The 26,961-nt window shown below is 47.0% G+C and overlaps 1 protein-coding gene across 1 annotated transcript in view; it reads right to left on the bottom strand.

Moving 5' to 3' along the window:
• ARFGEF2 (ARF guanine nucleotide exchange factor 2) overlaps positions 1–26,961 on the bottom strand; it is an 85,678-nt gene that overhangs the window by 42,387 nt on the left and 16,330 nt on the right. The window contains exons 2-18 of the mRNA XM_077253296.1: positions 14,992–15,022; positions 14,777–14,900; positions 14,422–14,568; positions 9,001–9,180; positions 8,574–8,739; positions 7,685–7,951; positions 7,387–7,514; positions 7,140–7,273; positions 6,589–6,823; positions 6,398–6,497; positions 4,775–4,914; positions 2,876–2,984; positions 1,737–1,932; positions 1,541–1,652; positions 708–913; positions 511–595; positions 264–435 (exon numbers count right to left, since the gene is read on the bottom strand). Coding sequence (XP_077109411.1) covers positions 264–435; positions 511–595; positions 708–913; positions 1,541–1,652; positions 1,737–1,932; positions 2,876–2,984; positions 4,775–4,914; positions 6,398–6,497; positions 6,589–6,823; positions 7,140–7,273; positions 7,387–7,514; positions 7,685–7,951; positions 8,574–8,739; positions 9,001–9,180; positions 14,422–14,568; positions 14,777–14,900; positions 14,992–15,022 — 2,532 coding nt within the window. The remainder of the gene's footprint in view (positions 1–263; positions 436–510; positions 596–707; positions 914–1,540; positions 1,653–1,736; positions 1,933–2,875; positions 2,985–4,774; positions 4,915–6,397; positions 6,498–6,588; positions 6,824–7,139; positions 7,274–7,386; positions 7,515–7,684; positions 7,952–8,573; positions 8,740–9,000; positions 9,181–14,421; positions 14,569–14,776; positions 14,901–14,991; positions 15,023–26,961) is intronic.

The following is a 26,961-nucleotide window of genomic DNA, read 5'->3' as shown; positions in this document are numbered from 1 at the left end:
GGCAGTTCTGAAGGCAAAAGGGGGTTCAACCCGTTACTAGCATGGTGTACCTAATAAAGTGGCCGGTGAGTGTATTTACAGTCTGATCAGACGTGAGATCCACAGACCTTACACTACAGCAACAGCTATTCATCTATTACTGCCGACAACTAACGAGCCTCTATATCATTTCTGAGAGGTTGTCACAGACCCACCCCGTCACTACAGCAGGGTAGCACAATGGACATAATACAGCGCGAACAGTGTATGTAATAATTACTTACTTTGTTTACTAGATTTGCTTGCAATGGTATGTTCCTTAGTTTCTTTCATCGCAATCTTCTTATCTTCAATCTCGTCAAAAATGGCGGAGAGATATTCCTCTGGAAGGTCCTTGCTGTCATTTATCCCTCGGTTCATTTTAATATATTGTTCTTTTGTCATTTTATTTTTCACCTGTAAACCCAGGATTGTCAGCTAAGAGGTCATACCAGAAAATAGACTGCACAGATTGTTGGAAATTAAGCTTACCTGTGGACTGTGCAGATCGGTGGTCAGCATGATAATGGAGTAGGCCAGGACATAGGCTGTGTCCGCACTGGCAAACAAGGTCTGTCTGCAGGGGGAGAACACAATACAAGGGCTCAGCCGCCATAGTAAGGCACATCTTATATGCTAGGATATGAGTCAAGCAGCCAATCCTGGGGATGAAGTGACTACAACCTTACCCCTGATTACACTCCAGGTATCTTGCTGCAAATTTCTCCATAAGTCGGTCAATTTTCTGGGCTTCCCCCGGCAGACGGAAGCCTTCAAGGAACAGGCGCAGAGCAGACACAAAGTCCTTGTCGCAGAAGTCTAGCTGGTCCACGTAAGCGTACATCACTTCTCTGTTAAAGCGGGTGTTTTCTCCAAGAAACTCCCCAATCATTGTCTGAGTCAGAAGAAAGGTAAAAGCTAGACTTAGGAATTCCGCTGAGTAGTCAGGAGTCAGCGATGCGGCTGCTTTACAGATTTGCCCCTGCTCATCTCAACGTACAAGAGATTTGTCGTAACAGAGTCAGGTCCTTTTGTTCTCAATATTGATGTGGGTCACAGATGCAAGACCCCCAGTAATCATAATATATAGCAAATGATAAGAAGTCATCAGAATAGCGGACCACCCCTTTAAAAGGCAACACTCCTACAGGGCTACAATGTGGGCTAAAAAAATTATGCCATTGTGATTAAAAACGTTGCGCTGTTTTGCTTTTTCGGGATCTTTATCCTGCAGATAGAATGAGCTTACTGACATTCTCAGTTTGACAGTTTGTAACATTACAGAATTGAGCTGAACTTTGAACAAACATATAAGAATTCACTTATGGGTTCTCAGTTAACTCATTCTTCAGCCAGCAAAGTGCAGGATAACAAAGGGTTCATATAAGGCAATAAATGCAAAATTGTTAATAAAACCCAACTGCAAAAATTATTGTTAGTCCACAATAGATGTATATCCGGTGAATATGCCATATCCCTTATACCTGTAATATCATACAGAGTAACGAGAAATGTCACATACAAAATCTAGACGATCCTCTTGGTGGAGAAACTGTGCAATGTCTTGTGGGGTGGCCCCCAGCATGCTCTGCTCCTGCAGATACTGGATTCCTCTCTTTGGTTTCTTGTTAAATCTGTGAATAATAAAGCAAAACCAGAATCAAAGAAGGAGAAAGCAGTTACATGCACCACACCTGTGGGACCAGATCGCTGCTCACAGCTCAATCCCGTGCTCAATAATCTCCTTCTGCTGTTTGATCACTTCAAACTGTTCAGGGTCATCAGGGACGGAGGACTGGGTGCTGCTGATGCCGGAGGAGGTGGTGGAGTCCAGGGAACTTGGGCTGCTCCGGTGACCCAAGATTTCTGGGGTCTTATTTTCTCCACCTTCAAAATCAGTGGATTTCTCTTGACCTGTAATAAAATAAAACTACAAATAAATCAATAAAGAAAGAAAAATCTACCACCGCAACAAGTAAAGATGCATGTCGTGGTTATTACAGTGTGAACGAGACTCTAGACCATTGCATAAACATTAATAACACTACTGCAGAAGGGTACCAATTCTCATGGTCATCCATGTCATGGGTCTACAGCGCCACCGCCCCTATAGCAGAGAGCGCCAGGGCTAGACCGCCCCACAGCAGAGAGCGCCAGGGCTAGACCGCCCCACAGCAGAGAGCGCCAGGGCTAGACCGCCCCACAGCAGAGAGCGCCAGGGCTAGACCGCCCCACAGCAGAGAGCGCCAGGGCTAGACCGCCCCACAGCAGAGAGTGCAAGGGCTAGACCGCCCCACAGCAGAGAGCGTCAGGGCTAGACTGTCCCACAGCAGAGAGCGCCAGGGCTAGACCGCCCCACAGCAGAGAGCGCCAGGGCTAGACCGCCCCACAGCAGAGAGCGCCAGGGCTAGACCGCCCCACAGCAGAGAGTGCAAGGGCTAGACCGCCCCACAGCAGAGAGCGTCAGGGCTAGACTGTCCCACAGCAGAGAGCGCCAGGGCTAGACCGCCCCACAGCAGAGAGCGCCAGGGCTAGACCACCCCACAGTAGAGCGCGCCTCGGCTAGACCACCCCACAGCAGAGAGCGCTACGACTTGACCACCCTACAGTAGAAAGGTCTATTGTGTGACCACCTGTACAGTAAAGAGCTCTATAGTATGACTGCCCATACTGTAGAGAGCTCTATAAAGTGACCCCCATACAGTAGACAGCTCTATAGTGTGACCACCTGTACAGTAGAGACCTACAGGGCACAACCGCTCCATCATTCAGATTTCTACACATTTTATACTTCATTAATTGCACAAACAGTATGAGCATCAAAACCACATCTGAGGGGGAAGCAATTACACCTCACCTAGATTGGATAGGTGGTTGGGGTTGACGTAGAGGTCCTTGCTCCACTCCACCATACATTTCAGGATAGAAACTAGGCAGTCAAGACCCTTTTTCCTGAGACTAAGCTCCTGCAAACAACACAACAAAAAAGGAAATCAGATGGTTCAGGGCCCCGTCCTCCTTTGAACACCCAGCATACCATAGATTATTATCCACTCTTGAAATATAGTAGCTGTCTCTTATCCATAGTTGTCGGAAATTCACCAGGGATGTAAAAGCTCTTCTGATCCAAAAGTCACACTGTCAGATTAATCAATCCTCGAGGTCACAATAAAATTTAAAGCAGTATTACATGAGATATTTATGGTATATCAAAAGAATATGTCAAACGTACGACAGCTTCCGGTCTTACTCCTGAGACTACATTGTTATTGCACATCCATAAAACCAGTAAGCAGATGGGTCCTGTGCTGCACCTAGATCAGTACACTGAGCCAAGGGGCATTAATAAGGCAGACTCTGATGAGAAATAGTATGGCCACTGTAGTCTGATCACATTAAGGCTGTGTGCACACGTTCAGGATTTTACACATTTTTATCCGCGTTTTTGCTCTATAAAACCACAGTAAAACTGCGAAAAAACGCATACATTAAGCATCCTATTAGACTGCAATCCGCAATTTTTGTGCACATGTTGCGTTTTTTTCCGCGGCGGAATCGTATTCCGGAAAAAAAAAGCAGCATGTTCATTCTTCACACATAGGAATGCATTGATCCGCTTACTTCCCACATGTGGCTATGCCCATCATGCGGGAAGTAAGCGGATCATGTGCAGTTGGTACCCAGGGTGGAGGAGAGGAGACTCTCCTCCAGACCCCGGGAACCATATAAATTGCTAAAAAAAAATTAAAATAATAAATCGTGATATTCTCACCTTCGCAGCGTTCCCACTTCTCGCGATGCTTCCCTTCTGAGGCATGCTTTGCGGCAATGACCTGTGATGACATAGAGGTCTCGCGAGACTGCTACGTCATCTGGGGTCATTGCTGCTAGGCATTATTGGGAACGGGAGCATCACAAGGAGCGGGAACGCTGCGAGGGACACCGGGAGGTAAGAATATCACGATTTATTATTTTTTTTTATTATTTTTAACATTAGATCTTTTTACTATTGATGCTGAATAGGCAGCATCAATAGTAAAAAGTTGGTCACTTTTGTCAAACACTATGTTTGACAAGTGTCACCAACCTGTCAATCAGTTTTCCAAGAGATGCTACAGATCGCTTGTAAAACGCTAGCATTCTGCAAGCTAATTACGCTTGTAAAACGCATGCCAATTCCGCATGCGTGTTATCCGCAGCACAGTTGCGGAATTGTCGCGGAAATTTCCGCGGCAACTCCGGACGTGTGCACATAGCCTAAGGCTGGGGGTACACAATGACTTTGGCCATGACACAGATCACAATGCAGCATTGCGAGGGTGAATGGGGCCACACTGGACTTGCAAGGTACTGCAATAAGAAACTTGCAAAAAAAAACCAACAGGTTCTGATTTGCTTGCTGCTGTTTTGATACTATAATGGTTGCAATCAGACCCCATTCACATGAATTACTCTGCTATGTCACAGGGGCATACAGTGATCTTTGACCAGTCGACCTTGCTGCCATGTAGACCCAGCCTAAATGTTTACAGACTCAGGATGAATCGCTGTTTTGCCCGAGGTACTGCAGCAAAAATACTATTCAACAACAAAGTGTGAATACATCCAAAACAGAGAGCAGCATGTAATACCTAAATTAGGTTACTATCATCACTGGCTCAGCCAAAAGTCCACTAGGTGCTTCCTGAAGGCCTACGGCTCCCATCATCAAACCCCTAGGTAACCTTGAAACCCTTTTTGCTCCTCACATTCTCACCTGAAGAGGGGTCATTCCCAGTTCATGGCCACTCCTTCCCTGAGCAATTTTTGACAAGTCATTTACAAGGCGTTCAAATATATTAGCAGCATTTAAGTCACAGTCATAGTTCACGTAAATGTCAACAACGCACTGAGCATCTGAAAAAGAAAAATTCCCATTAATGGACACATCATCACTCAGGAGTGAGTGTCTATGATTACATCAAGTCTGTAATTGAGCTGCAATCTACAGACAGGAGACTTCAGACAGGAGAGCAGGAGATGCAGGTGAATAGAAGAGGTCACTAATTCAGGCAGCGACTACTTCCATTTATTATAAGCAACTTACATCAATCACTGCACGGACCATAAATCATGTTCTCACTCCTGCACACATACGACTAACCACATGCGAGATTTGGGAATCACCCTTGAGAAGCGTGTATATAAACCTTTAGGTATCAGAAAAATAGTAGCGCTGCTGTCCGTGTGTCTCAGTTGCAATGCCAGACATAGTCATGTAGGGTAGAGGGTATTTTTAAAAAAGGAAAACAAAACAAACAAAATAAAAAAGATTAATTTTTCTAAAGTGGAACAAAAGGGGATAGTAAAGAGTTAGCAGGTTTGTTTTGTTGGAAGGTCCCTGCCTATAAGCCGATCAGACGCAAGTAGCATCATCAGGGAACACAACAAGTGTTTAACTCGCCCTCTCCGCCACTACCGGATTAATGAAGCATTACATGTTACCCATGAAAATGAATGAACGTGAAGGGGCCTCCAGAGCAAAAAAAAAAGGTTGCCTCTTCTTGCTAAAAGAGTAAATTTGCAAAGTCATTTTAAAAACAAGCAAGTTTGCCATTTATTTCTTATTAGAAATCCTCTCTGTTCTCAAGAACAGACAAGTGTTTAATTTTATAGTTTACTGCTCCTTGCCTTGGCTACCGGCCACTCTTCAGTCATAGGTGGTCTGTTTAACAATCAAAAGGTATGCTCCTGCAAGCACTGCTCTGAAGCAGGCTGGATCTGAACAGCTTCAGTCCCCCAGTACTTCTCTGATGCTGCAGAGGGACGAAGGGGCAAGAGGAGAAGAGCGCACAGGTGAGCGGCGCAACCATGCCGCTCATCCAGTCAATCATTAGGAGGGTACTGCCCCCATGGCTTGCAAGAAGCAGAACACAGGTGTGTTTCTGAACAGAAAACCCCTTTAAAGGCCCCTTTCACACATCAGTTTTTGCCATCAGTCACAATCCATCGAATTTTGAAAAAAAAAAACGGAAAAAAATAAAAAAAAAATAAGAGCATGCTCAGTTTAAAAAAACGGAATTCGTCGCCGGATTCCGTCATTTGACAGATCTGGCACCATAGACTTCCATTCTAGCAAACGACGGACGGTGAGGGATCTGCCACTGTCTGTTTTTTCGACGGACACAAAAAACTTTACCATGTCTGCTGTCTCTGGCCGCCGGACAAACAATTTTCGACAGATCCGGCGAACGACAGATGAAATGTGAGGCCATCCGTCGCAATCCGTTGCTAATACAAGTCGGATTCGACGGATTGCGACTGATGGAAAAAAACTGATGTTTGAAAGGGGCCTAAGCCCTCTGTAGTCTCAAGGTAGTGATCACCAATTATCCTTTACCTGCACAAATCCTCGTCAGGGTCTGTATCACCATCCATTTGTGCTCAAAAGAACTTGATGAAGTCTCTAATATGTTCAAAAATATTTCTTTGAAAAACACCTTCAAAAGGCAAAAGAAGAAGGAATTTAAATAGAGAGGAGATCAAAGCCCCCCAAGCCAGCGCAGGACGGCACGTGTCGCTGAAGCTTACCTCCACCTGCATTTTTAGATGCATCTTAAAATTAGACAGCAAGCTGAGGAATATGGCCAAGGAGAGTTCAAAAACATCGGGCACAGAGGACACCCCGTTTTTCGATAAGGCTACACAGAGGTATTGCTTGATTGCATTGATGAACATTTCATGAGTCCTAAAGACGGGGCCGGCATTTTGCAATACTGACAGTAAGAGCTGGAGAGAGAGGATCTTAGAGCGAAGTTCATGAGACCTGCAAAACAAAAACAGTCACGTTTGAGGACCTATAAAAAAAAAAGATATAATAGTATGGTACAAAGTAATATATGTCATATTTAAAGGGAGCAGTCAGAAGCTATTGGTGTATATGCAGTGGCCTTAATAAAGATAGGAGTTTTGCACAGCTGCCAAGAAGATGGCATTTATGAAAGAGGAGAACATTTTGTTGAGCACTTCGTATGATGTGAACTGTTCGCAGACACAGTGGTATCTAGGCCTAGAATCAAGTAAGGTCATGCTATGTGACATGGGACTGCCTCCCATTTAAGTCTGATCAGGAGGTCACTTACTTAGGGTCTGGCGGTCCATCTCCCAGAGGCTTCATGGACAGTTTACAGAGTGAGCGAAACACTAGGAAAGCATCTTTTTGTAGGATGTTTGTAAATCTAGCACCAGAGTGATAGCCAGGAAGGGAATCGGACTCCTGAATAAGAGAAAACAGATCAAATGACACTGGATCCAGGAGACTGTGTCACGATCCAACCAAAAAACGTTGTCTGGAAAAAACTACTCCAAATATAGAAGGCACTTCCATACCAGATTATCCATGGAAGACACCGACTGCCCGTCATCTGCTATTCCATTAGTGTGGATAGTCTCAGGTGGTGGGAGATCAGCGGTTTCAGAGTCACAAGGTGCACTGTCTGTAATTTTCTCTGCAGGCTCTAAGGAAAGAAATCAGAAAAGATAAGACAAACTACCATATTAGCAATTTACTATATCTGTAAAGTTCATCATTACTGAAATGTCACCTTCATTACAACAACCCCCAAATTTCTAGATGTTGCATTACTAATGAAAATATCCCAAAAAGAATTAAGAAGGACCCTCATACCTTTAACATCACATTCACTTGGTGGCTCCTGTGCTCTGTCCACCTGTGCTGGCACCTCATGCGCAGCATCCACCTGTGCTGGCAGCTCCTGAGCCCCTTCCACTGGTGCTTGCAGCTCCTGAGTCCCTTCCACCGGTGCTGGGGTCTCCTCTGCAGTGTTTCTCTGTTCTGGCAGCTCTTGTATAACTTCTGCCTGAGCTGGCGCCTCCCGTAATACTTCCATCTGTGCTGGAACCTCCAGTGCCCCGTCTACCCGTGTAGGTGGCACTAGATTAAAGAAGCCCAACTGCAGCTTTTAATATCCCACTGACGCAATATATATTTAAAGTTACAATGGCGTTGCTTGATCACACACTTTGGGACAGATTCATTAATACTTGGGTAGCACACACTTGTGATATGCCAACCTTGATGGTGAACAAGAGGCGTCGTTTTCATTAGGACGTGCACGTCACTTAATGAATGTGGGGCTTCTCCTACGTGGCGCATGTCTCTTTGCCAGAAATGCTACTCTAGTCAGAAACGCCGGTAGTTTTCGACAAATTGGCCAGGTGGGGACACACCCGTACTGTCTCTTACCCAGCTCTAGTAATTCCGGTTAAATGGATTCAAAGATGCAAAGAAGCCACAATATTTTGGCCCCTTTGTTTTTATTGGATATGTCCTTCCTCTACCATCAATGCCCTGGGTCACTTCTCCTGTCTTTTGGGCTCCTATTTACATCAATAATAGATACACGTTTTCTAAAATATTCTACTTCAGACTGTGGCCTTGCAATGTTTTTACAAAACAGCCCTGAACAATAGATTAGCTGCATCTCCTCCATATTGTAGGAGGTTCATGTGATTACAGCCATCGTTCTGGCTATAATGGAAGAAGTCCAACTCACCTCCGTCCTCTCTTTGATGGCTGCCATTGGTGACGCTGCCACTTGTAGGTGTAGGTGGAGCGCTCAGAGGATAGCTGCCTCTCCTGAATACAGTAGCTGGAGATCCCATTAATTTGTGAGCAGCAGGAGAATAAAGCTTCTGTTTTGTATAATCTCGATCGTTGACCTATAAGAATACACAAAATACATCAGTACCACAGAGAAGGGTCTCGGAGATAATCACTTTCATGTAAATCTACAGAAAACTATAAACACACTGTGTAGTTGTGAGGAGCACTAGACCAATACGGGTTACAATGGAGGTCCACAGTAACTGATGCTAGTATACAGCGGCGTTGTTAGAAATAAGCAGAATGTAATACTATATTGTGCAGCCACACAGTTTTTTCACTTTTGCTAAAAATCCGGTATCAGGTTGAGCTCTTACTGCCTGAGTTTCCATGCGGTTGAAGATGACATTCAGCATTTGAGTCAACGTGGCCTTGGCAGTGGTCTGGTTCACTAGGTTTTTGCTGGCAAGGTATATGTTGTAACATGTTCGGACGGTGTGCAGGATGGTGGCCTCATGGATCTCAACGTATGGAGAGGTGACTACAGTCAGGAGAGCCTGGATGATGATGGTAATAATAATAATTTTATTTATATAGCGCCAACATATTCCGCAGCACTTTACATTTTAGAGGGGACTTGTACAGACAATAGACATTACAGCATAACAATAATCACAGTTCAAAACAGATACCAAGAGGAATGAGGGCCCTGCTCACAAGCTTACAATCTATGAGGAGATTGGGGAGACATGAGAGGTGGATGGTAACAATTGCTTTTGTTGTTCGGACCAGCCATAGTGTAAGAATCGGGTGTTCATGTAAAGCTGCATGAACCGGTTATTGGCCTAAGTATGTAGCAGTACAGACACAGAGGGCTATTAACTGCATAAAGCGTATGAGAACATGATACGAGGAACCTGGTTATGGTGACAATTTTGAATGGGCCACACAGGGATAGTTAGGATAATGCATTGAGGCGGTAGGCGAGTCTGAACAAATACGTTTTTAGGGAATGCTTAAAACTGTGGGGATTGGGGGATTAGTCGAATTAACCTTGGTAGTACATTCCAAAGAATTGGCGAAGCACGTGATAAGTCTTGGAGACAGGAGTGGGAGGTTCTGATTATTGGGGATGCTAACCTGAGGTCATTAGCGGAGCGGAGGGCACGGGTAGGGTGGTAGGCTGAGACCAGGGAGGAGATGTAGGGTGGTACTGAGCCATGGAGTGCTTTGTGGATGATGGTAATAGTTTTGTACTGGATTCTGGAGTGGATGGGTAACCAGTGTAATGACTGGCACAAGGTAGAGACATCGGTATAACGATTGGTGAGGAATATGATCCTGGCTGCAGCATTCAGGACAGATTGGAGCGGGGAGAGTTTGGTAAGAGGGAGGCAGATTAGTAGAGAGTTACAATAGTCCATACGTGAATTAATAAGTGAAACAGTAAAGGTACCTTCACACGAAGCGACGCTGCAGCGATAGCGACAACGATGCCGATCGCTGCAGCGTCGCTGTTTGATCGCTGGAGAGCTGTCACACAGACCGCTCTCCAGCGACCAACGATGCCGAGGTCCCCGGGTAACCAGGGTAAACATCGGGTTACTAAGCGCAGGGCCGCGCTTAGTAACCCGATGTTTACCCTGGTTACCAGCGTAAAAGTAAAAAAAACAAACAGTACATACTCACCTGCGCGTCCCCTTCCTGACACTGACTGAGCTCCGGCCCTAACAGCACAGCGGTGACGTCACCGCTGTGCTTTCACTTTCACTTTAGGGCCGGCGCTCAGTAAGTGTCAGGAAGCAGACGCTGGGGGACGCGCAGGTGAGCATGTACTGTTTGTTTTTTTTACTTTTATGCTGGTAACCAGGGTAAACATCGGGTTACTAAGCGCGGCCCTGCGCTTGGTAACCCGATGTTTACCCTGGTTACCAGTGTAAAACATCGCTGGGTATCGTTGCTTTTGCTTTCAAACACAACGATACACAGCGATCGGACGACCAAATAAAGTTCTGGACTTTATTCAGCGACCAGCGACATCACAGCAGGATCCTGATCGCTGCTGCGTGTCAAACGAAACGATATCGCTAGCGAGGACGCTGCAACGTCACGGATCGCTAGCGATGTCGTTTTGTGTGAAGGTACCTTAAGAGTTTTTGCAGAGTCGAAAGTAAGAAAAGGGCGAATTCTAGATATGTTTTTGAGATGCAGATAAGAAGAGCGAGCCAGTGATTGGATGTGGGGAGGGGGGGTGAATGAAAGCTCGGAATCAAGAGTAACCCCAAGGCAGCGGGCATGTTGCTTGGGAGTAATGGTGGAACCATACACAGAGATGGCAATGTCAGGCAAAGGTAGGTTAGTAGAGGGAGAGAACACGAGAATTTCAGTTTTTGACAGGTTCAGTTTCAGATAGAGGGAGGACATGATGTTGGAGACAGCGGTAAGAAAAATCACTGGTGTTTTCTAAAAAGGCAGGCGTGATATCAGGAGAAGTAGTGTATAATCGGGTGTCATCAGCATAGAGACGGTACTGGAAACCAAATCTACTGATTGTATACTGCCCCTATTGGACAAACAAAGAGAAGAGGAGGGGGCCTAGGACTGATCCTTGAGGAACCCCAACAGTAAGGGGAAGGTGAGAGGAAGAGGAACCAGCAAAAGAAACACTGAAAAAGACGTCAGAGAGATAGGAGGAGAACCGGGAGAGAACGGTGTCCTTGAGGACGATAGAGTGTTTCATAGTGAGGAAGAGCTGATGATCCACAGTATCGAATACTGCAGAGAGATCCAAGAGAATTAGCATGGAGTAGTGACCATTAGATTTAGCTGTTAGTAGATTATTAGAGACTTTAGTAAGGGCAGTTTCAGTAGAGTGTAAAGAGCGGAAACCAGATTGAAGAGGTTCGAGAAGAGAGTTATCAGAGATAGCGGATAAGACAGGAGTGGACCAGGCGTTTGAGGAGTTTAGAGATGAAGGGTGAAGATGAAGATAAGAGACAGGTCTATAATTTAAGTAATGGATGTATGATGGCATGCTTAAATGAGGAGGGAAAGATACTGGAAGAGAGAGAAAGGTTGAATATTTTTTTGTTAGGTGAGAGGTGACAGCAGGGGAAAGAGACTGGAGGAGATGTGACGGAATGGGGTCACTGGTGCAAGTGGTGGGGCGAGAAGATGCAAGGAGCCTGATTTACTTCTTCTTCTGTGACTGGTTCAAAGTCAGAGAGTGAGCTAGATGCAGTGGGGGAAGGAGGACAGTGCATGGTATGAAGGGATTGGGAGATAATTTCCTTTAGGATGTGGTCAATTTCTTCTTTGAAGTACCGTATATACTCGAGTATAAGCCGAGATTTTCAGCCCAAATTTTTGGGCTGAAAGTGCCCCCCTCGGCTTATACTCGAGTCACGGTCGGCGGGTGAGGGGGAGAGGGCGCTGAGGCATACTTACCTGCTTCCGGGTCTCCTGGCGCTGTCCCTGCAGTCCCACGGTCTCCGGGTGCCGCAGCTCTTCCCCTGTTCAGCGGTCACGTGGGACCGCTCATTAGAGAAGTGAATAGGCGGCTCCACCTCCCATAGGGGCGGAGCCGCATAATTCATTTCTCCAATCAGCGGTGCCGGTGACCGCTGACAGAGGAAGAGGCTGCGGTACCGAAGACCAGCTGTCCGGGGGAAGGAGCGGGACGCCGGGAACAGGTAAGTATCGCATATTTACCTTCCCTCGTTCCACCCGCCGGGCGCCGCTCTGTCTTCCCAGCGTCTCTCTCTCCGCACTGACTGTGCAGGTCAGAGGGCGCAATGACGCATATAGTGTGCGCGCCGCCCTCTGCCTGATCAGTCAGTGCAGAGAGACGCCGGGACCGGACGCTGAGGAGCTGCAAGCAAGAGAGGTGAGTATGTGTTTTATTATTTTTATTGTAGCAGCAGCAGCAGCAGCAATGGCACAGCTTTCTATGGAGCATCTATGGGGCAGTAATGAACGGTGCAGAGCACTATATGGCACAGCTATGGGGCAATAAGGAGCGGTGCAGAGCACTATATGGCACAGCTATGGGGCAATAAGGAGCGGTGCAGAGCACTATATGGCACAGCTATGGGGCAATAAGGAGCGGTGCAGAGCACTATATGGCACAGCTATGGGGCAATAAGGAGCTGTGCAGAGCACTATATGGCACAGCTATGGGGCAATAAGGAGCGGTGCAGAGCACTATATGGCACAGCTATGGGGCAATAAGGAGCGGTGCAGAGCACTATATGGCACAGCTATGGGGCAATAAGGAGCGGTGCAGAGCACTATATGGCACAGCTATGGGGCAATTATGAACGGTGCAGAGCACTATATGGCACAGCTATGGGGCAATTATGAACGGTGCAGAGCACTATATGGCACAGCTTTCTATTGTACAGCTATGGGGCAATAATGAATGGTGCAGAGCACTATATGGCACAGCTTTCTATTGTACAGCTATGGGGCAATAATGAATGGTGTAGAGCACTATATGGCACAGCTATGGTGCAATTATGAAAGGTGCAGAGCACTATATGGCACAGCTATGGGGCAATTATGAACGGTGCAGAGCACTATATGGCACAGCTATGGGGCAATAATGAACGGTGCAGAGCACTATATGGCACAGCTATGGGGCAATAATGAACGGTGCAGAGCACTATATGGCACAGCTTTCTATTGTACAGCTATGGGGCAATAATGAATGGTGCAGAGCACTATATGGCACAGCTATGGGGCCATAATGAACGGTATGGTGCATTTATTTTTATTTTTGAAATTCACCGGTAGCTGCTGCATTTTCCACCCTAGGCTTATACTCGAGTCAATAAGTTTTCCCAGTTTTTTGAGGCAAAATTAGGGGGGGGTCGGCTTATACTCGAGTATATACGGTAATTGGCCAGATCGTCAGCGTGGAGATCCGTGGTTGGGGCCTGCACTCTTGGGTTGAGTAGGGAATGAAAAGCGTCAAAGAGACGTTTAGGGTTAGTGTTAAAATAGGTTTGTTTGGAGAGGTGAATGGCAGAGTTGTATGTTTTAAGCATGAACTTATTAATGGATGAAATCTTCGGGTAGATTAGATTTTCTCCACAGACGTTCGGCACGCCTGGAGCACTGCAGCAAGAAACGTGTTTGCAGCATGTGCCACGGTTGTCGCAGTCTGTGCCGAGTTATTCTATGTATAGGAGGTTCAATTTCACCCAGGGCACTTTGCAGGTTTCATTGCAATGCTTCAGTGCAGCATCAGGACATGAGATGGAGGAGATAGGGGCCAATGAGGACTGCAAGTTCTTCATAAGTTTCTGGGTGTTAATGGCCTGTATATTTCTATAAATGTTGAAAGTGGGGGTGACCTGAGCGGGACCGCAGTTCTTGATAGAGAATGAAAGAAAGTTGTGGTCAGAGAGGGGAGTTTGTAAAATCGTCCACTGAGCAAAGCGGGGAGAAGACCAAGTCGATGGAGTTTCCGTCATCATGCGTTGGAGAGTTAGTATGCTGCAAGAGGCCGAAAGAGGAGGTTAGAGATAAAAATAGATAAAACTGGATAGGTAAGAACAGTGGTTGTTATCAAGTGCAATGTATTTAAGATTATCCCAGCTTTGTCATGGGTGGACTTCACCACGTTGCATAGATCAGACTGGATGAGGAAGGGGATGTAATCTAACCAAATCATTAACACCAAAAAAACAATCAGGTTCTGGATTTTATTCTACAAAAAGGATTCTGAAAAAGAAAAAAAAGCTGCGCTATGACAGGTAGCGTCCATTTTCTTTTGGACAAGCTGAAATTCTCACCTTAATGATCTGGAGCTGCACCCCTTCATCTGTCTGGGGGCCCTGGAAACAATTGCAGATGGTGTCCACTATGCGATCAATGAGGCGTTTCCCAGCAATGCCTTTATCTGGAGCCTTGCCAGTTATATGACCGTAAGCAATTAGTTTCTACGAGATAGGAAAACAGCATAAAGCTAAAAGTCAATAAGGAGCGCTACGGACATACAGTACAGTGCCCAGAGACAGATATATACACAAAAATAAAACATCTATCCCATAGCTGGCCTAACACAGAGATGTTACCCATGCCTGTAACCGGCTTAGCTGCTGGTACTAGTTTTGCCATATCAGCTTTTCAGCCGTGTGTGCTAAGTACCTGCAAGCAGTCCAGGGACGTGCTGACCACTCGAGGAGACTTTAATTGACATGCCAGCTCAAACGGAAGGAAATATCTATCGGCTTCGATGAATTTAGGTTTAAAGGGAGGAGCGGATTCATCCCTAAAATGAGTGGAAAGGAAATCAGTTTTAGAATATAAAAAAAAACTGTTGCATGGGAGGAAGAGGCAGAAGCTGTGCAGGTCACACTTACTTCTGCGGTTCCAATTCAGCTTTAAGTTCATCTGCAAAAACAGAAAAATAAAAGAAATGGTCAACAAGAAGCAACGTGGATGCAGGTCTGATATCATATTGTAACAGACAGAAAACACGTCACATTACTGTCCTCATCTGACCTGCTACACAAGCTGCAATCAATGAATAGTGCAGAGACATATTATGCAGCCACAGAGCAGAATGTCCTCAGCCTGAAGACGGCCGCAGAGGATAAACAGAAACAGCGCAATGACTGTCCTCATTATCCAGGTAGCTCCAGCCACGTAGGTACACAGCAAGACCCTCAGTCACTCCTGTATCACCCACACCACTGAGGGACTGCCCACTAAGGACACGTACTGCCATAAAAAGAGTACTAGGAAGCAGGGAGGACTACGGGTGTCCACCATCTATATGTGAAAAATTAAAGGAGTTATCCAGGACTTTGGAGTTTTTTGGCTAAGAACTTAACAGAACGTAGCTGCTCACTACCTCCCTATAACAAACTCTTCCTGCTCAGTCAGCGATTCTCAAGCTTTATTTGACCTCACGTCAACCGAGCAGATCTTTCGCTTCTGGACTGCTCTATCAACAAGGTCATCACTGCCAGCGTCAGGTTGACAGACAGCCGGCTCAGCCTAACCCAGAGGCGAGATGGCTGTCAATCAGAGTGACATAGGCAGTGACACCCTATCGACAGAGCAGAGTGATAAGAAAAGATTCTGCTCTGTTGAGGTGATGTCACCGGTAACAAGAGAATCGCTGACAAAGGAGGTTCCTTTCTGAGTCGGAACAGATCGTTGCCAAAAAAAACCCTGGACAACCCTTTTAATGTTAGTTGAGCAGGGAGGTCTTCCTCTTTACCTTTACAGTAATGTAGATGAGCAGGATTGTTACTATCGTCCATATGTAACAGCTTCTCGACAGAGTCCTACGTTACGGTCGGAAAACTATGCTTTACAGCTGGCACCTTTCTCAAACAAATGCAGCGGAATCTAGCCCCAAACACTGCTGCTTATCCACTTACAAGAAAACGAACATTTACGACAGTGGCATTTAAAAGGTTTCTTGAGTGTCCATGGGGTACTGATGTGTTACCATGACAATTACCACCTCTTTTACTTCCATGTTCACAGGAGATGAAAATTTCAAAAAGTTTGTAAAAAAAATGAATAAGTTTGAATCACCCCATCCTCTTTTTTTTTTAATCAGATACATTTTTATTAAGGAAAAACAATTATAACAAATGACATCAAGCTGTTATTCACAGATAATCATATTTTATGAACAAACCCCCCCCCCCTTTCCCCCCCTTCGAGACCCCTTTAATGCCTTCCCAATTTCCCATCCGATATTCCTTCCCCAATTCAAATACAGTTGTATAGTATGAACATCATCTATACCATTATGCATCCTCCCCACAATTCTAATTCCATTCTATCCATGGCTGCCATATCTTTTGAAATACATCTAGTTTATTTCTCTTAGTATAGATACTTTTTTCCAATAAAATTATATGATCCGCCTGCGTAGGAAAGTCTTGTCTAGTCGGCGGCTCCTCCCTGATCCAGAACCGAGCTATCAATTTCCTTGCTATGAATAACAATCTAGCAATCGCCATTTTAACCATAGATACCACTGCTATTTCTTCCACATAGCCTAATATACAGACCAAAGGGTATCTGGGAATGACACACCTATATACCAATTCAATCCGATGCAATACAACTGTCCAGAAGGCAGACAATCTAGGGCAGTGCCACAGCATGTGTAACATGTCTGCCTGTTCCTGCGAACATCGTGGACACTCGGAATCAGACCTCAAACCCATCTTGAACAGTCTATCGGGAGTTCTGTAAGCTCTATGAATCACATATAATTGAGACATCCTCCCAGGTTCGCTCATAGAGATCTTATTCACATATTCTAAAATAGATTCCCATCTATCATCATTTAACTCTCACAATTCAGCTTCCCATTTCCCTCTAGACTTGATGGGAGGTTTGACTAGAAAGGTGAATAATAAATCTCTATACACTTCTGAAATTGCCCCCCTTGTCCCGCTGTTCTCCAAAATGGAAGCCAGCGTGATATCAATCTGGATCTCAATAAGTTTTCTCCGACATTGCGACTGATACGCATGCTGAATTCTTTTATAATGATATAAATTTAAATGTGATAACTGGAATTCTGTTTGTAACTCCACGAATGACTTAAGTCCCCCTTGACCCAGTAGCTGACCCATCTTTCTAATTCCTGCCTCTCTCCATGGCCCATATCCTTCCATTTGCTTAAATTCTTGTAAGTTTATATTATCCCATATAGGTGAGTATTTGGTAAGGCCCGTGACACCCCTAATCTGTTTAACTTTTTCCCATACCTTATGAATTAGGAGAACAGTAGGAAACCGAGAACCCAGTTTCAAAAATTGCCCCCCTTCCAAACTCTCACCCAGAGGCCATTTTCCAAACAAATATCTCAAACTACTTAGCGATTGCCCCTTTCCCATCTCCTCCCCCCATCCTCCAATATGCTGGCATTGTGCTGATAAAAAATATACCCAAGGGTTAGGGAGCGCCAAGCCACCCCATCCTCTTTTATCCAATATAAAAATAAAAAGTCAAGGAAAAAAAAACAAAAACATTTGATATCACAGTGTCCATAAAAGTCCAATCTTTGAAAACATAAAATTAGCCTATACAGTAAACAGCATAAAGAAAAAAAATCTAACTGCTGGCCTTGGTGTTTTCATTAATATCACATCCTCCATTAAAAAAAAAAAAAAAAGGAATAAAACAATGGACTCAATTTATCAACTTTTTCACCCTAGAATTCTGGCATAAAAGCTTTGAAAAGTCGCAAAAACAGGACTTTTGGTTACTTACTGTAAAATCTGTTTCTTGGGTGTATGCTGCTGCCACTAGGAGGCTGACACTATGCAAATAAAAAAGTTAGCTCCTCCTCTGCAGTATACATCTCACCGACTGGAAGTAGGATATTCAGTTAGGCCATGTGCACACGTTCAGTATTTTTCGCGTTTTTTTCGCGTTTTTTCGCTATAAAAACGTGATAAAAACGCGAAAAAAACGCTAACATATGCCTCCTATTATTTTAAGTGTATTCCGCATTTTTTGTGCAAATGTAGCCTTTTTTTCCGCGAAAAAATCGCATCGCGGAAAAAAAAGCAACATGTTCATTAAAATGCGGAACTGCAGGGGATTCCGCACACCTAGGGGTCCATTGATCTGCTTACTTCCCGCACGGGGCTGTGCACACCATGCGGGAAGTAAGCAGATTATGTGCGGTTGGTACCCAGGGTGGAGGAGAGGAGACTCTCCTCCACGCACTGGGCACCATATAAGTGGTCAAAAAATAAGAATTAAAATAAAAAACAGTCCTATACTCACCCTCGATGTCTTCCCGCCTCCACTGCACGCTGCCGTTCGGTTCCTGTAGCTGGTGTGCGGCGAAAGACCTGCCGATGACGTCACTGTCCTGTGATTGGTCGTGAGCGGTCATGTGACCGCTCACGTGACCGTGACGTCACGGAAGGTCCTGTGCGCACAGACCAGCTATAGGAAGAGGAGCCGGACGCCGGTGAGGAGATGTCTGGGTGAGTATAAGCATTTTTTTATTTTTTTTATTATTTTTAAACATTCTATCTTTTACTATTGATGCTGCATAAGCTGCATCTATAGTAAAAAGTTGGTCACACTTGTCAAACGCTAAGTGTGACCAACCTGTCAGTCAGTTTTCCAAGCGATGCTACAGATCGCTTGGAAAACTTTAGCATTCTGCAAGCTAATTACGCTTGCAGAATGCTAAAAAAATGCGAAAAAAACGGAAAAAAAACGGTTTTCTTCAGGAAATTTCTGCAAGAAATCCTGAACGTGTGCACATACCCTTAGTGAGAAAGCAGTAGGAGAAGCAACATGTAAAAGATAGAAAACTCAAACTGTAACAATATAACACAATAAAACAGAGCTGTTCAACTTGGGAGGGTGCTGGGTCCCCTAATGAAGGCTCCGAGAAACAGATTTAACGGTAAGCAACCAAAAATCCTGTTTTCTCTATCGCTTAATTGGGGGACACAGGAACCATGGGACGTCCCAAAGCAGTCCCTGGGGAGGGAACAGCAGAAAAACTCCATTCAGGTCGGAGAACACACCACTGCCGCCTGCAAGATCCTTCTGCCTAGGCTGGCAACTGCCGAAGCGTAGGTATGGAGCTTATAAAATTTGGCAAATGAGTTAATGGAACACCAGGTTGCCGCTTTGCAAAGTTGTAGGGCGGATGTCCCATGGTGTACCGCCCAGGAGGCGCCCACTGCCTGGGGCAGAGCGAGTCTTAATCCCAGGAGGAGTCACTCTGTTCTTGACCCGGTAAGCCTCCAGAATAGCCGGTCTGATCCAGAGAACAATCATAACCTTGGATGCCGGCAGGCCTCTTGGCGCACCATCTGGAATGACAAATAGACGGTCCATCTTCCTTAAGAAGGCGGTCCTAGACAAATAGATTCTCACCGCCATGACCAGGTCTAGGCTGTTAAGCGAACGCCCCAGAGAATAAGACTGAGCAGGACAAAAGGTGGGAAGGACGATCTCATTCAAGTAAAAGGAGGACACCACCCTGGGAAGAAAAGGCGGCGAAGGCCGTAAAACTACCTTATCCTGTGAAGAACCAAGAAATGGGGGCGACGGGAGAGAGCCAACAACTCCGAGACGCGCCTAATGGAGGTGATGGCCACCAGAAACGCCACCTTGCGGGACAGAACAGACAGTGAGGCCTCATGGAGAGGTTCAAGGGGGAACCCAACTGAGCCTCCAGAACAAGATTGAGGTCCCAGGGATCCACGGAGTCCGGTACGGGAGAGCCGCATGCGCCAGTCCTTGAAGAAAAGTTCTGACCTGAGAACGGGAAGGATATAAATCTTTGTACCGTGATAGCCAGTAGATAGACAAATATTTAGAATTGTATTAGTCTATGCCTGATGAAGAGGTCTGAGAAGTCTCGAAGGTTTGCAATTTGCTACCATCTTTTCAGTTAGCCATTAAGAGGTATCAACCACCGAGGACACTCAAATCTAAATATCTGACCTGAGAACGGAAAGCTAAGGACTTCTGAAAGGGACTTCAGAAAGATAATGGAAAGGGTTGCTACCTGACCCTTTAGAGAACTAAGGGCAAGGCTAGCATCAAGTCTCGCCTGGAGAAAAGGCCAAAATGGAAGGTTTCAACAGCAAAGCTGTTAAATTGAGCAACCAAGAACTCTGGTGGCAGATCTGGCCTGTCTGGGGGCCTCCAGGGGGAGTCCGCGAGGAGATTTACGATCTCTGCGAACCAGAACCTTCTGGGCCAATCTGGTGCGATCAAAATGACCAGAACCCCCTCCGCATTGATCTTCAACAGCCTGGGATGAAGGGGAAGGGGAGGAAACAGATAGGGAAGTACAAATTGCGACCCAGGAATGGCCAAAGCATCGGTATCCACTAAGAGAGGATCGTGGACCTGGAAACAAACGGTGGAACCTTCCTAAGCAGTCGGGACGCCAAGAGATCCGCGTCCGGAGTTCCCCATCAAAGGCAAATCTGAAGGAAGACCTCCTGATGCAGGGACCACTCTCCTGCCACAAGACCCTCGCGGCAGAGAAAAAAAACGCGGCCTAGTTGTCCACGCCGGGAATATGCACTGCGGATATTGCCGGAACCGTTGCCTCTGCCCAGAGGAGGATCTTGGATACCTACGACATTGCCAAGAGACTCTGAGAACCTCCCTGGTGATTGACATATGCCACAGCCGTGGCATTGGACGTCTGGATTCTGACTGGCAGACCTCTGAGAAGTAACTCAGAAACAGAAGAATGGCCCTTATCTCAAGGATGTCGATCGGCAGAGAGGACTCGTGCTCCGACCAACGCCCTTTTCACTGACCGATGGCGAGAGACCGCGCCCCAGCCGGGAAGGCTGGTGACCGGCGTCACCACCAGCCATGGGCGAGAAGGAAGGACCGGACCTGGGGAATGAGAGGAGATGACAGCCAGCAGTTGAGAGACAATTAGAATCGGACGGAAAGCCGCATCGGACGATCCAGAGACATCACAGTCCTGTCCCACTGAGAAAGGATGGCCTGCTGAAGTGGTCTCAAGCGGAACAGCTCAAAAGGGAACGCTTCCGATGCTGCCACCATTCGTCACAGGACCTTGATTGCTGAACGGAAGGAAGGCAGCCGAGGGCCTTGCAGAGAGCGAACTCCGTCCTGGAAAATTGCCCGCTTCTCCTCAAGAAGAAAAACCCCCGACTGATGCCTAAGAAGACGAGGCGCTGACTCGGAACAAGACAAGACTTTGTTCAGTTGGCCAGCCACCAGAAACGGGACAGGGAGTCGAGGACGATGGTCAGACTCTCCTGGGCCTGAGAGAAGGGCGGAGCCTTGATGAGGATGTCTTCAACGTACGGAATGAACACTAGGTCCCTGATCCTCAAAAGGGCCATAAATGTCGCCAAGATCTTTATGAAGACACTGGGAGCGGTCGCAAGACCAAGCGGCAGGCCGACAAACTGGAAATGACTCTTCTGCACCGCGAAACGCAGGAAACTCAGGTGTGCTGGGAAAATCAGAACATGGAGATAGGCGTCTTGGATATCTATGGAGCACAGGAATTCCTGTGGTTCCATAAAAGCCAATACTGAACGGAGGGTCTCCATCCTGAAATGCCGCAGGCGGAACCTTCTGTTCACTTACTTCAGAACCAGGATGGGTTGAACTGCGCTGCCCTTCTTCGGCACTACAAGCAGGTTTGAATAGAAATCTGTAAAGCGTTCCTGCTCTGGGACGGAAACGATACCCTCTGAACAAAGAAGAAAGGCAATGGACGCAAAGAAACCTGGGATCAGACCAGGATCTTTTAGACCCAAGCGTCCTCCACCGAGGCAAGCCAAACGTCCCTGAAAAAAAACAGGACACAACCGTCCAAACTGGGAGGAACACTAGGCCCTTAACACGAGTTATGCAGAGGAAGTTCTGCCAGGTCTGGGCCTGCTGGACCTACCATGGGAGTTGCGGGAACGCCAGGAAGGGGTGTGCTTGAAGAAGCCTTTTCCCTAACCAGGTGAGTCCGTGGTCTGTGCTAGCCAGAGAAATCTTCCGTCGCCACGAAACAGCAAAAGGACAAAAAGGAGCTGAACTGCCCTTTCATAATTTGTTTCAGCATGTAGCCAGAGAGATGGGCCCCCTGGAAGGGGAGGCTGGTAAGGGACTTCTTTGAACAGAAGTCCGCCTGCCATGTCTTGAGGCGAATATTCCGCTGAATGGCCACCATATTGCTGGACGCCTGAGCTGCACAAGACGCATATCTAGGGAGACAGATACCAAATATTTCCCTGCATAGGAAATCTGGTCTGTCAGGTCAGCTAGCTCCCCCGGAGGAGCTCCAGCCAGGATACCCTTACAAAGCTGTTTGGCCCATCTAGCTATGGTCCTTGAGACCCAGGTAGAGGCAATGGCCGGGCACAAAGCAGAAGCAGCCGCTTCAAAGGCTGATTTTTCCAGCAATTCTATAATTCTATCATTGGAATCCATGAGGGATGCTGCATTAGAAAATGGAAGGACCATGTTGGTGGACAGTCTGGGGACTGACGAGTCCACTGCCGGGGAATCAGTCCAGTTAGCGGTGAGCTCAGGGGAGAAGGGATATAGGATGCCGAGAAGCTTCCCTCTCTGAAAGTATCTAGTACGGTTCACCCTTCCCCTGGCAAGTACCACCACAAATTCAGTGTGTGGGGCAAAGACCTTGGAAGTTGGTTTTGACCATCTAAACGATACCGCCTATTTTGCGGTTTCTGTAGAAGTATCCATGATGCTTAAGGTCTGGTTGATCGCAACAATAAGGCTTTGTACCCTATCACTCATGCTAGAGGCCTGTAGTGAATCCAAGTCTGAACCTTCCTCTGAAAACGTGACCGAGGATGCCCGTCTGACTCGGGAGAGGAGGATCTGGAAGAGGGATCTCGCCGTGCCAGACCGGAGGGCGAGATGGAGCGGGAAAAGGACTTAGAATTTTGCTCCTGTCTGATCTCTTGTGGCCTGTGTTGAAAGGGCCGGACGGAGAATCCTGTGACCAACTGGCAACTGCGGGGGGCTGGAAGGGACAATCTGTCAAGCACGGACACCAGGGTCTGTGACATCCTGGTGAGGTCCGCCACAGACTGAGACAGAAGGAAAGCCCACCAAGGGATAGGGGTCACGGTCTCACCCAGGGTAGGGACTTCTGGACGGTGGGTACACTGGAGTTGCTGAAGCTGACAAGAGTAGAGGAGGAAGAAGAAGCAGGAGAACGAGAACGCTCTCCATTAGGATTAGGCCTGGTGAGCAGACCCACTAAATGATGCCTGAAGGTTAGGGGAACAGGTGAGATGCAGAGGGGAGTGACAGACTGCTAAGAAGAGCTACTGACAGCAGATGTAGAGTCCTGTAGTCTGCTCCCGGGCTGCAGCTGCGACCGGCATCAGGACACAGGTCCAAGGCACCAGCAGGGAGATGGCGACCTTAAGGAGGGTGCAGGGGACCCAGCGGGTGAAAGCGTGCGCTGGAGAAAAGGACCCGCTCTCAGAAGTCGGAGGGGGGGCAGGGTTAGCCACCGGGTCCGGAGGAGCAAGATGGCAGCGATCCCACGGTGACTGGGGAGGCTGAGAGTAGTGGGTGGAGCTAGCACCCTGCGCAGGAAGAGGCAGAGAGAGAGTGACAGGTGGGAAAAAAGCCCGCCCGGAAGTTGAGAGGACGGGGGAGGGCGGAGTCAACGCTGTAACTAGGCCCGAGAGAAGCCGGTACCTAGATTTACAGCAAGTGACCACCGAAGCATGGGCCTCAAAACGCCGTGGTGGAATGCCCAATGCACCCACTTCCATCGAAAGTGACAGGAAAGGCTCCCCAAGCTAAAAACCTCTATAAAAATTACAGGGTGGAGGACAGAAGGGCGCAGCAAAGGTATGAAAGAAATAAAGATTTTCCCTGAACTTCTTTCCTTCTTAACTTCTTCCTGACATCGCCAGAACCTGGGGGGGGGGGGGAGAGAAAGTACCTCCCCGTCCACGATAGATCGTCTGCGATATGGGATGTCCGCGTCACCTCAGACCGACAGGCTCTGGTGGGCGAGTGGGTAGGGGAACAGAGGCAGGACCGGCCGAAGATCTTTCGATGTGGGACATCCGCGTCTCCTCCAACCGACAGGCTCTGGTGGGCTAGTGGGTGGGAGACGGAGACAGGACCGTCATGGGTCCTGCAGGACAGACTTATGAGGACACGGGGTGGCAGTACACGCCGTACTCATAGTCTCTGCTTGGGAGTACAGTTGTGACCGTTCACACTGTATCCCTCCGGAAACCTGAAAAGAAACGACGCACCTGAGGTAGATATGGGTCTAATGAAAGATCAGTGTCCACCTCCTATTGACACTGAATATCCTACTTCCTGTGGGTAGGGTGTACAGTCGTGGACAAAAATTTTGAGAATGAGACAAATATTAATTTTTCTAAAGTCTACTGCTTCATTTTTTCTAATGGCAATTTGCATATACCTGTACTCCTGAATGTCAGAGTGATCAGCTTAACAGCAATTACTGCACTTGCAAAGTCAATATTTGCCCAGAAAATGAACTTTAACCCCCAAAACACATTTCAACATCATTGCAGTCCTGCCTTAAAAGGAGCAGCTAACATCGTTTTAGTGATTGATCCATTAACACAGGTGTGGGTGTTGATGAGGACAGGGCTGGCGGGCTGGCGATCAGTCATGATTAAGTAAAAATGACATCACTGGACACTTTAAAAGGAGGCTGGTGCTTGGTATCATTGTTTCTCTTCAGTTAACCATTGTTATCTCTATAGAAACACGTGCAGCCATCATTGCACTGCACATAAATGGCCTAACAGGGTAGAGTATCGCAGCTACAACGATTGCACCTCAGTCAACAATCTATCGCATCATCAAGAACTTCAAGGAGAGAGCTTCCATTGTTGTCAAAAAGGCTCCAGGGCGCCCAAGAAAGACCAGCAAGTGCCAGGACCGTATCTTAAAACTGTTTCAGCTGCGGGATCGGACTACCAGCAGTGCCGAGCTTGCTCAGGAATGGCAGCAGGCTGGTGTGAGTGCTTCTGCACGCACTGTGAGGCGGAGACACTTTGAGCAAGGCCTGGTTTCAAGGAGGGCAGCAAAGAAGCCACTTCTCTCCAGAAAAAACATCAGGGACCGACTGATATTCTGCAAAAGGTACAGGGAGTGGACTGCTGAGGACTGGGGCAAAGTCATTTTCTCTGATGAATCCTCTTTTCGATTGTTTGGGACAGCTGGAAAACAGCTTATTCGGAGAAGAAGAGGTGAGCGCTACCACCAGTCTTGTCTCATGCCAACTGTAAAGCATCCTGAAACCATTCATGTGTGGGGTTGCTTCTCAGCCAAGGGAATCGGCTCACTCACAGTCTTGCCTAAAAACACAGCCATGAATAAAGAATGGTACCAGAATGTCCTCCAAGAGCAACTTCTCCCAACCGTCCAAGAGCAGTTTGGCGCCCAACAATGCCTTTTCCAGCATGATGGAGCACCTTGCCATAAAGCAAAGGTGATAACTAAATGGCTCATGGAACAAAACATAGAGATGTTGGGTCCATGGCCTGGAAACTCCCCAGGTCTTAATGCCATTGAGTGTAGGATAGCTGCGGAGACACCATCACGTGTTTCTCAACGCAAGCAGTGAATAGCCAGACCTTTCCCCGGGAAGGAACAACCACGGGAAGGGCAGCATCCGATAAAGGAAATATTTCCCATAAGGGATGGGGGCAGTGTTCTGGATCACTGCGTTGAGAAACACGTGATGGTGTCTCCGCGGTGTTGGATGTTTTGGTCTCCCCGAGGCCAATCATCTGTTCCTTCACAGCCTTTTACTAGGCACTGCTCCTAATAGCCAGATTCCTACTCCACACTGATGAGGGGCAAACACCCGAAACAGCTGTCTGTGGATGGATACCATGCTTGGCATAGGTGGTTTTCCTGTATTGGATGTTTTCCTTTATCGGATGCTGCCCTTCCCGTGGTTGTTTCTTCCCGGGGAAAGGTCTGGCTATTCACTGCTTGCGTTGAGAAACACGTGATGGTGTCTCCGCAGCTATCCTACATGCATTTGCATATTTCCCATAAGGGATGGGGGCAGTGTTCTGGATCACTGCGTTGAGAAACACGTGATGGTGTCTCCGCGGTGTTGGATGTTTTGGTCTCCCCGAGGCCAATCATCTGTTCCTTCACAGTCTTTTACTAGGCACTGCTCCTAATAGCCAGATTCCTACTCCACACTGATGAGGGGCAAACACCCCGAAACAGCTGTCTGTGGATGGATACCATGCTTGGCATAGGTGGTTTTCCTGTATTGGATGTTTTCCTTTATCGGATGCTGCCCTTCCCGTGGTTGTTCCTTCCCGGGGAAAGGTCTGGCTATTCACTGCTTGCGTTGAGAAACACGTGATGGTGTCTCCGCAGCTATCCTACATGCATTTGCATATTTCCCATAAGGGATGGGGGCAGTGTTCTGGATCACTGCGTTGAGAAACACGTGATGGTGTCTCCGCGGTGTTGGATGTTTTGGTCTCCCCGAGGCCAATCATCTGTTCCTTCACAGCCTTTTACTAGGCACTGCTCCTAATAGCCAGATTCCTACTCCACACTGATGAGGGGCAAACACCCGAAACAGCTGTCTGTGGATGGATACCATGCTTGGCATAGGTGGTTTTCCTGTATTGGATGTTTTCCTTTATCGGATGCTGCCCTTCCCGTGGTTGTTTCTTCCCGGGGAAAGGTCTGGCTATTCACTGCTTGCGTTGAGAAACACGTGATGGTGTCTCCGCAGCTATCCTACATGCATTTGCATATTTCCCATAAGGGATGGGGGCAGTGTTCTGGATCACTGCGTTGAGAAACACGTGATG

The sequence above is a fragment of the Ranitomeya variabilis genome, chromosome 4, assembly GCF_051348905.1.
Source record: "Ranitomeya variabilis isolate aRanVar5 chromosome 4, aRanVar5.hap1, whole genome shotgun sequence".
In the NCBI taxonomy this organism is placed as follows: domain Eukaryota; kingdom Metazoa; phylum Chordata; class Amphibia; order Anura; family Dendrobatidae; genus Ranitomeya; species Ranitomeya variabilis.
This window is presented reverse-complemented; position numbering and strand designations above follow the sequence as displayed.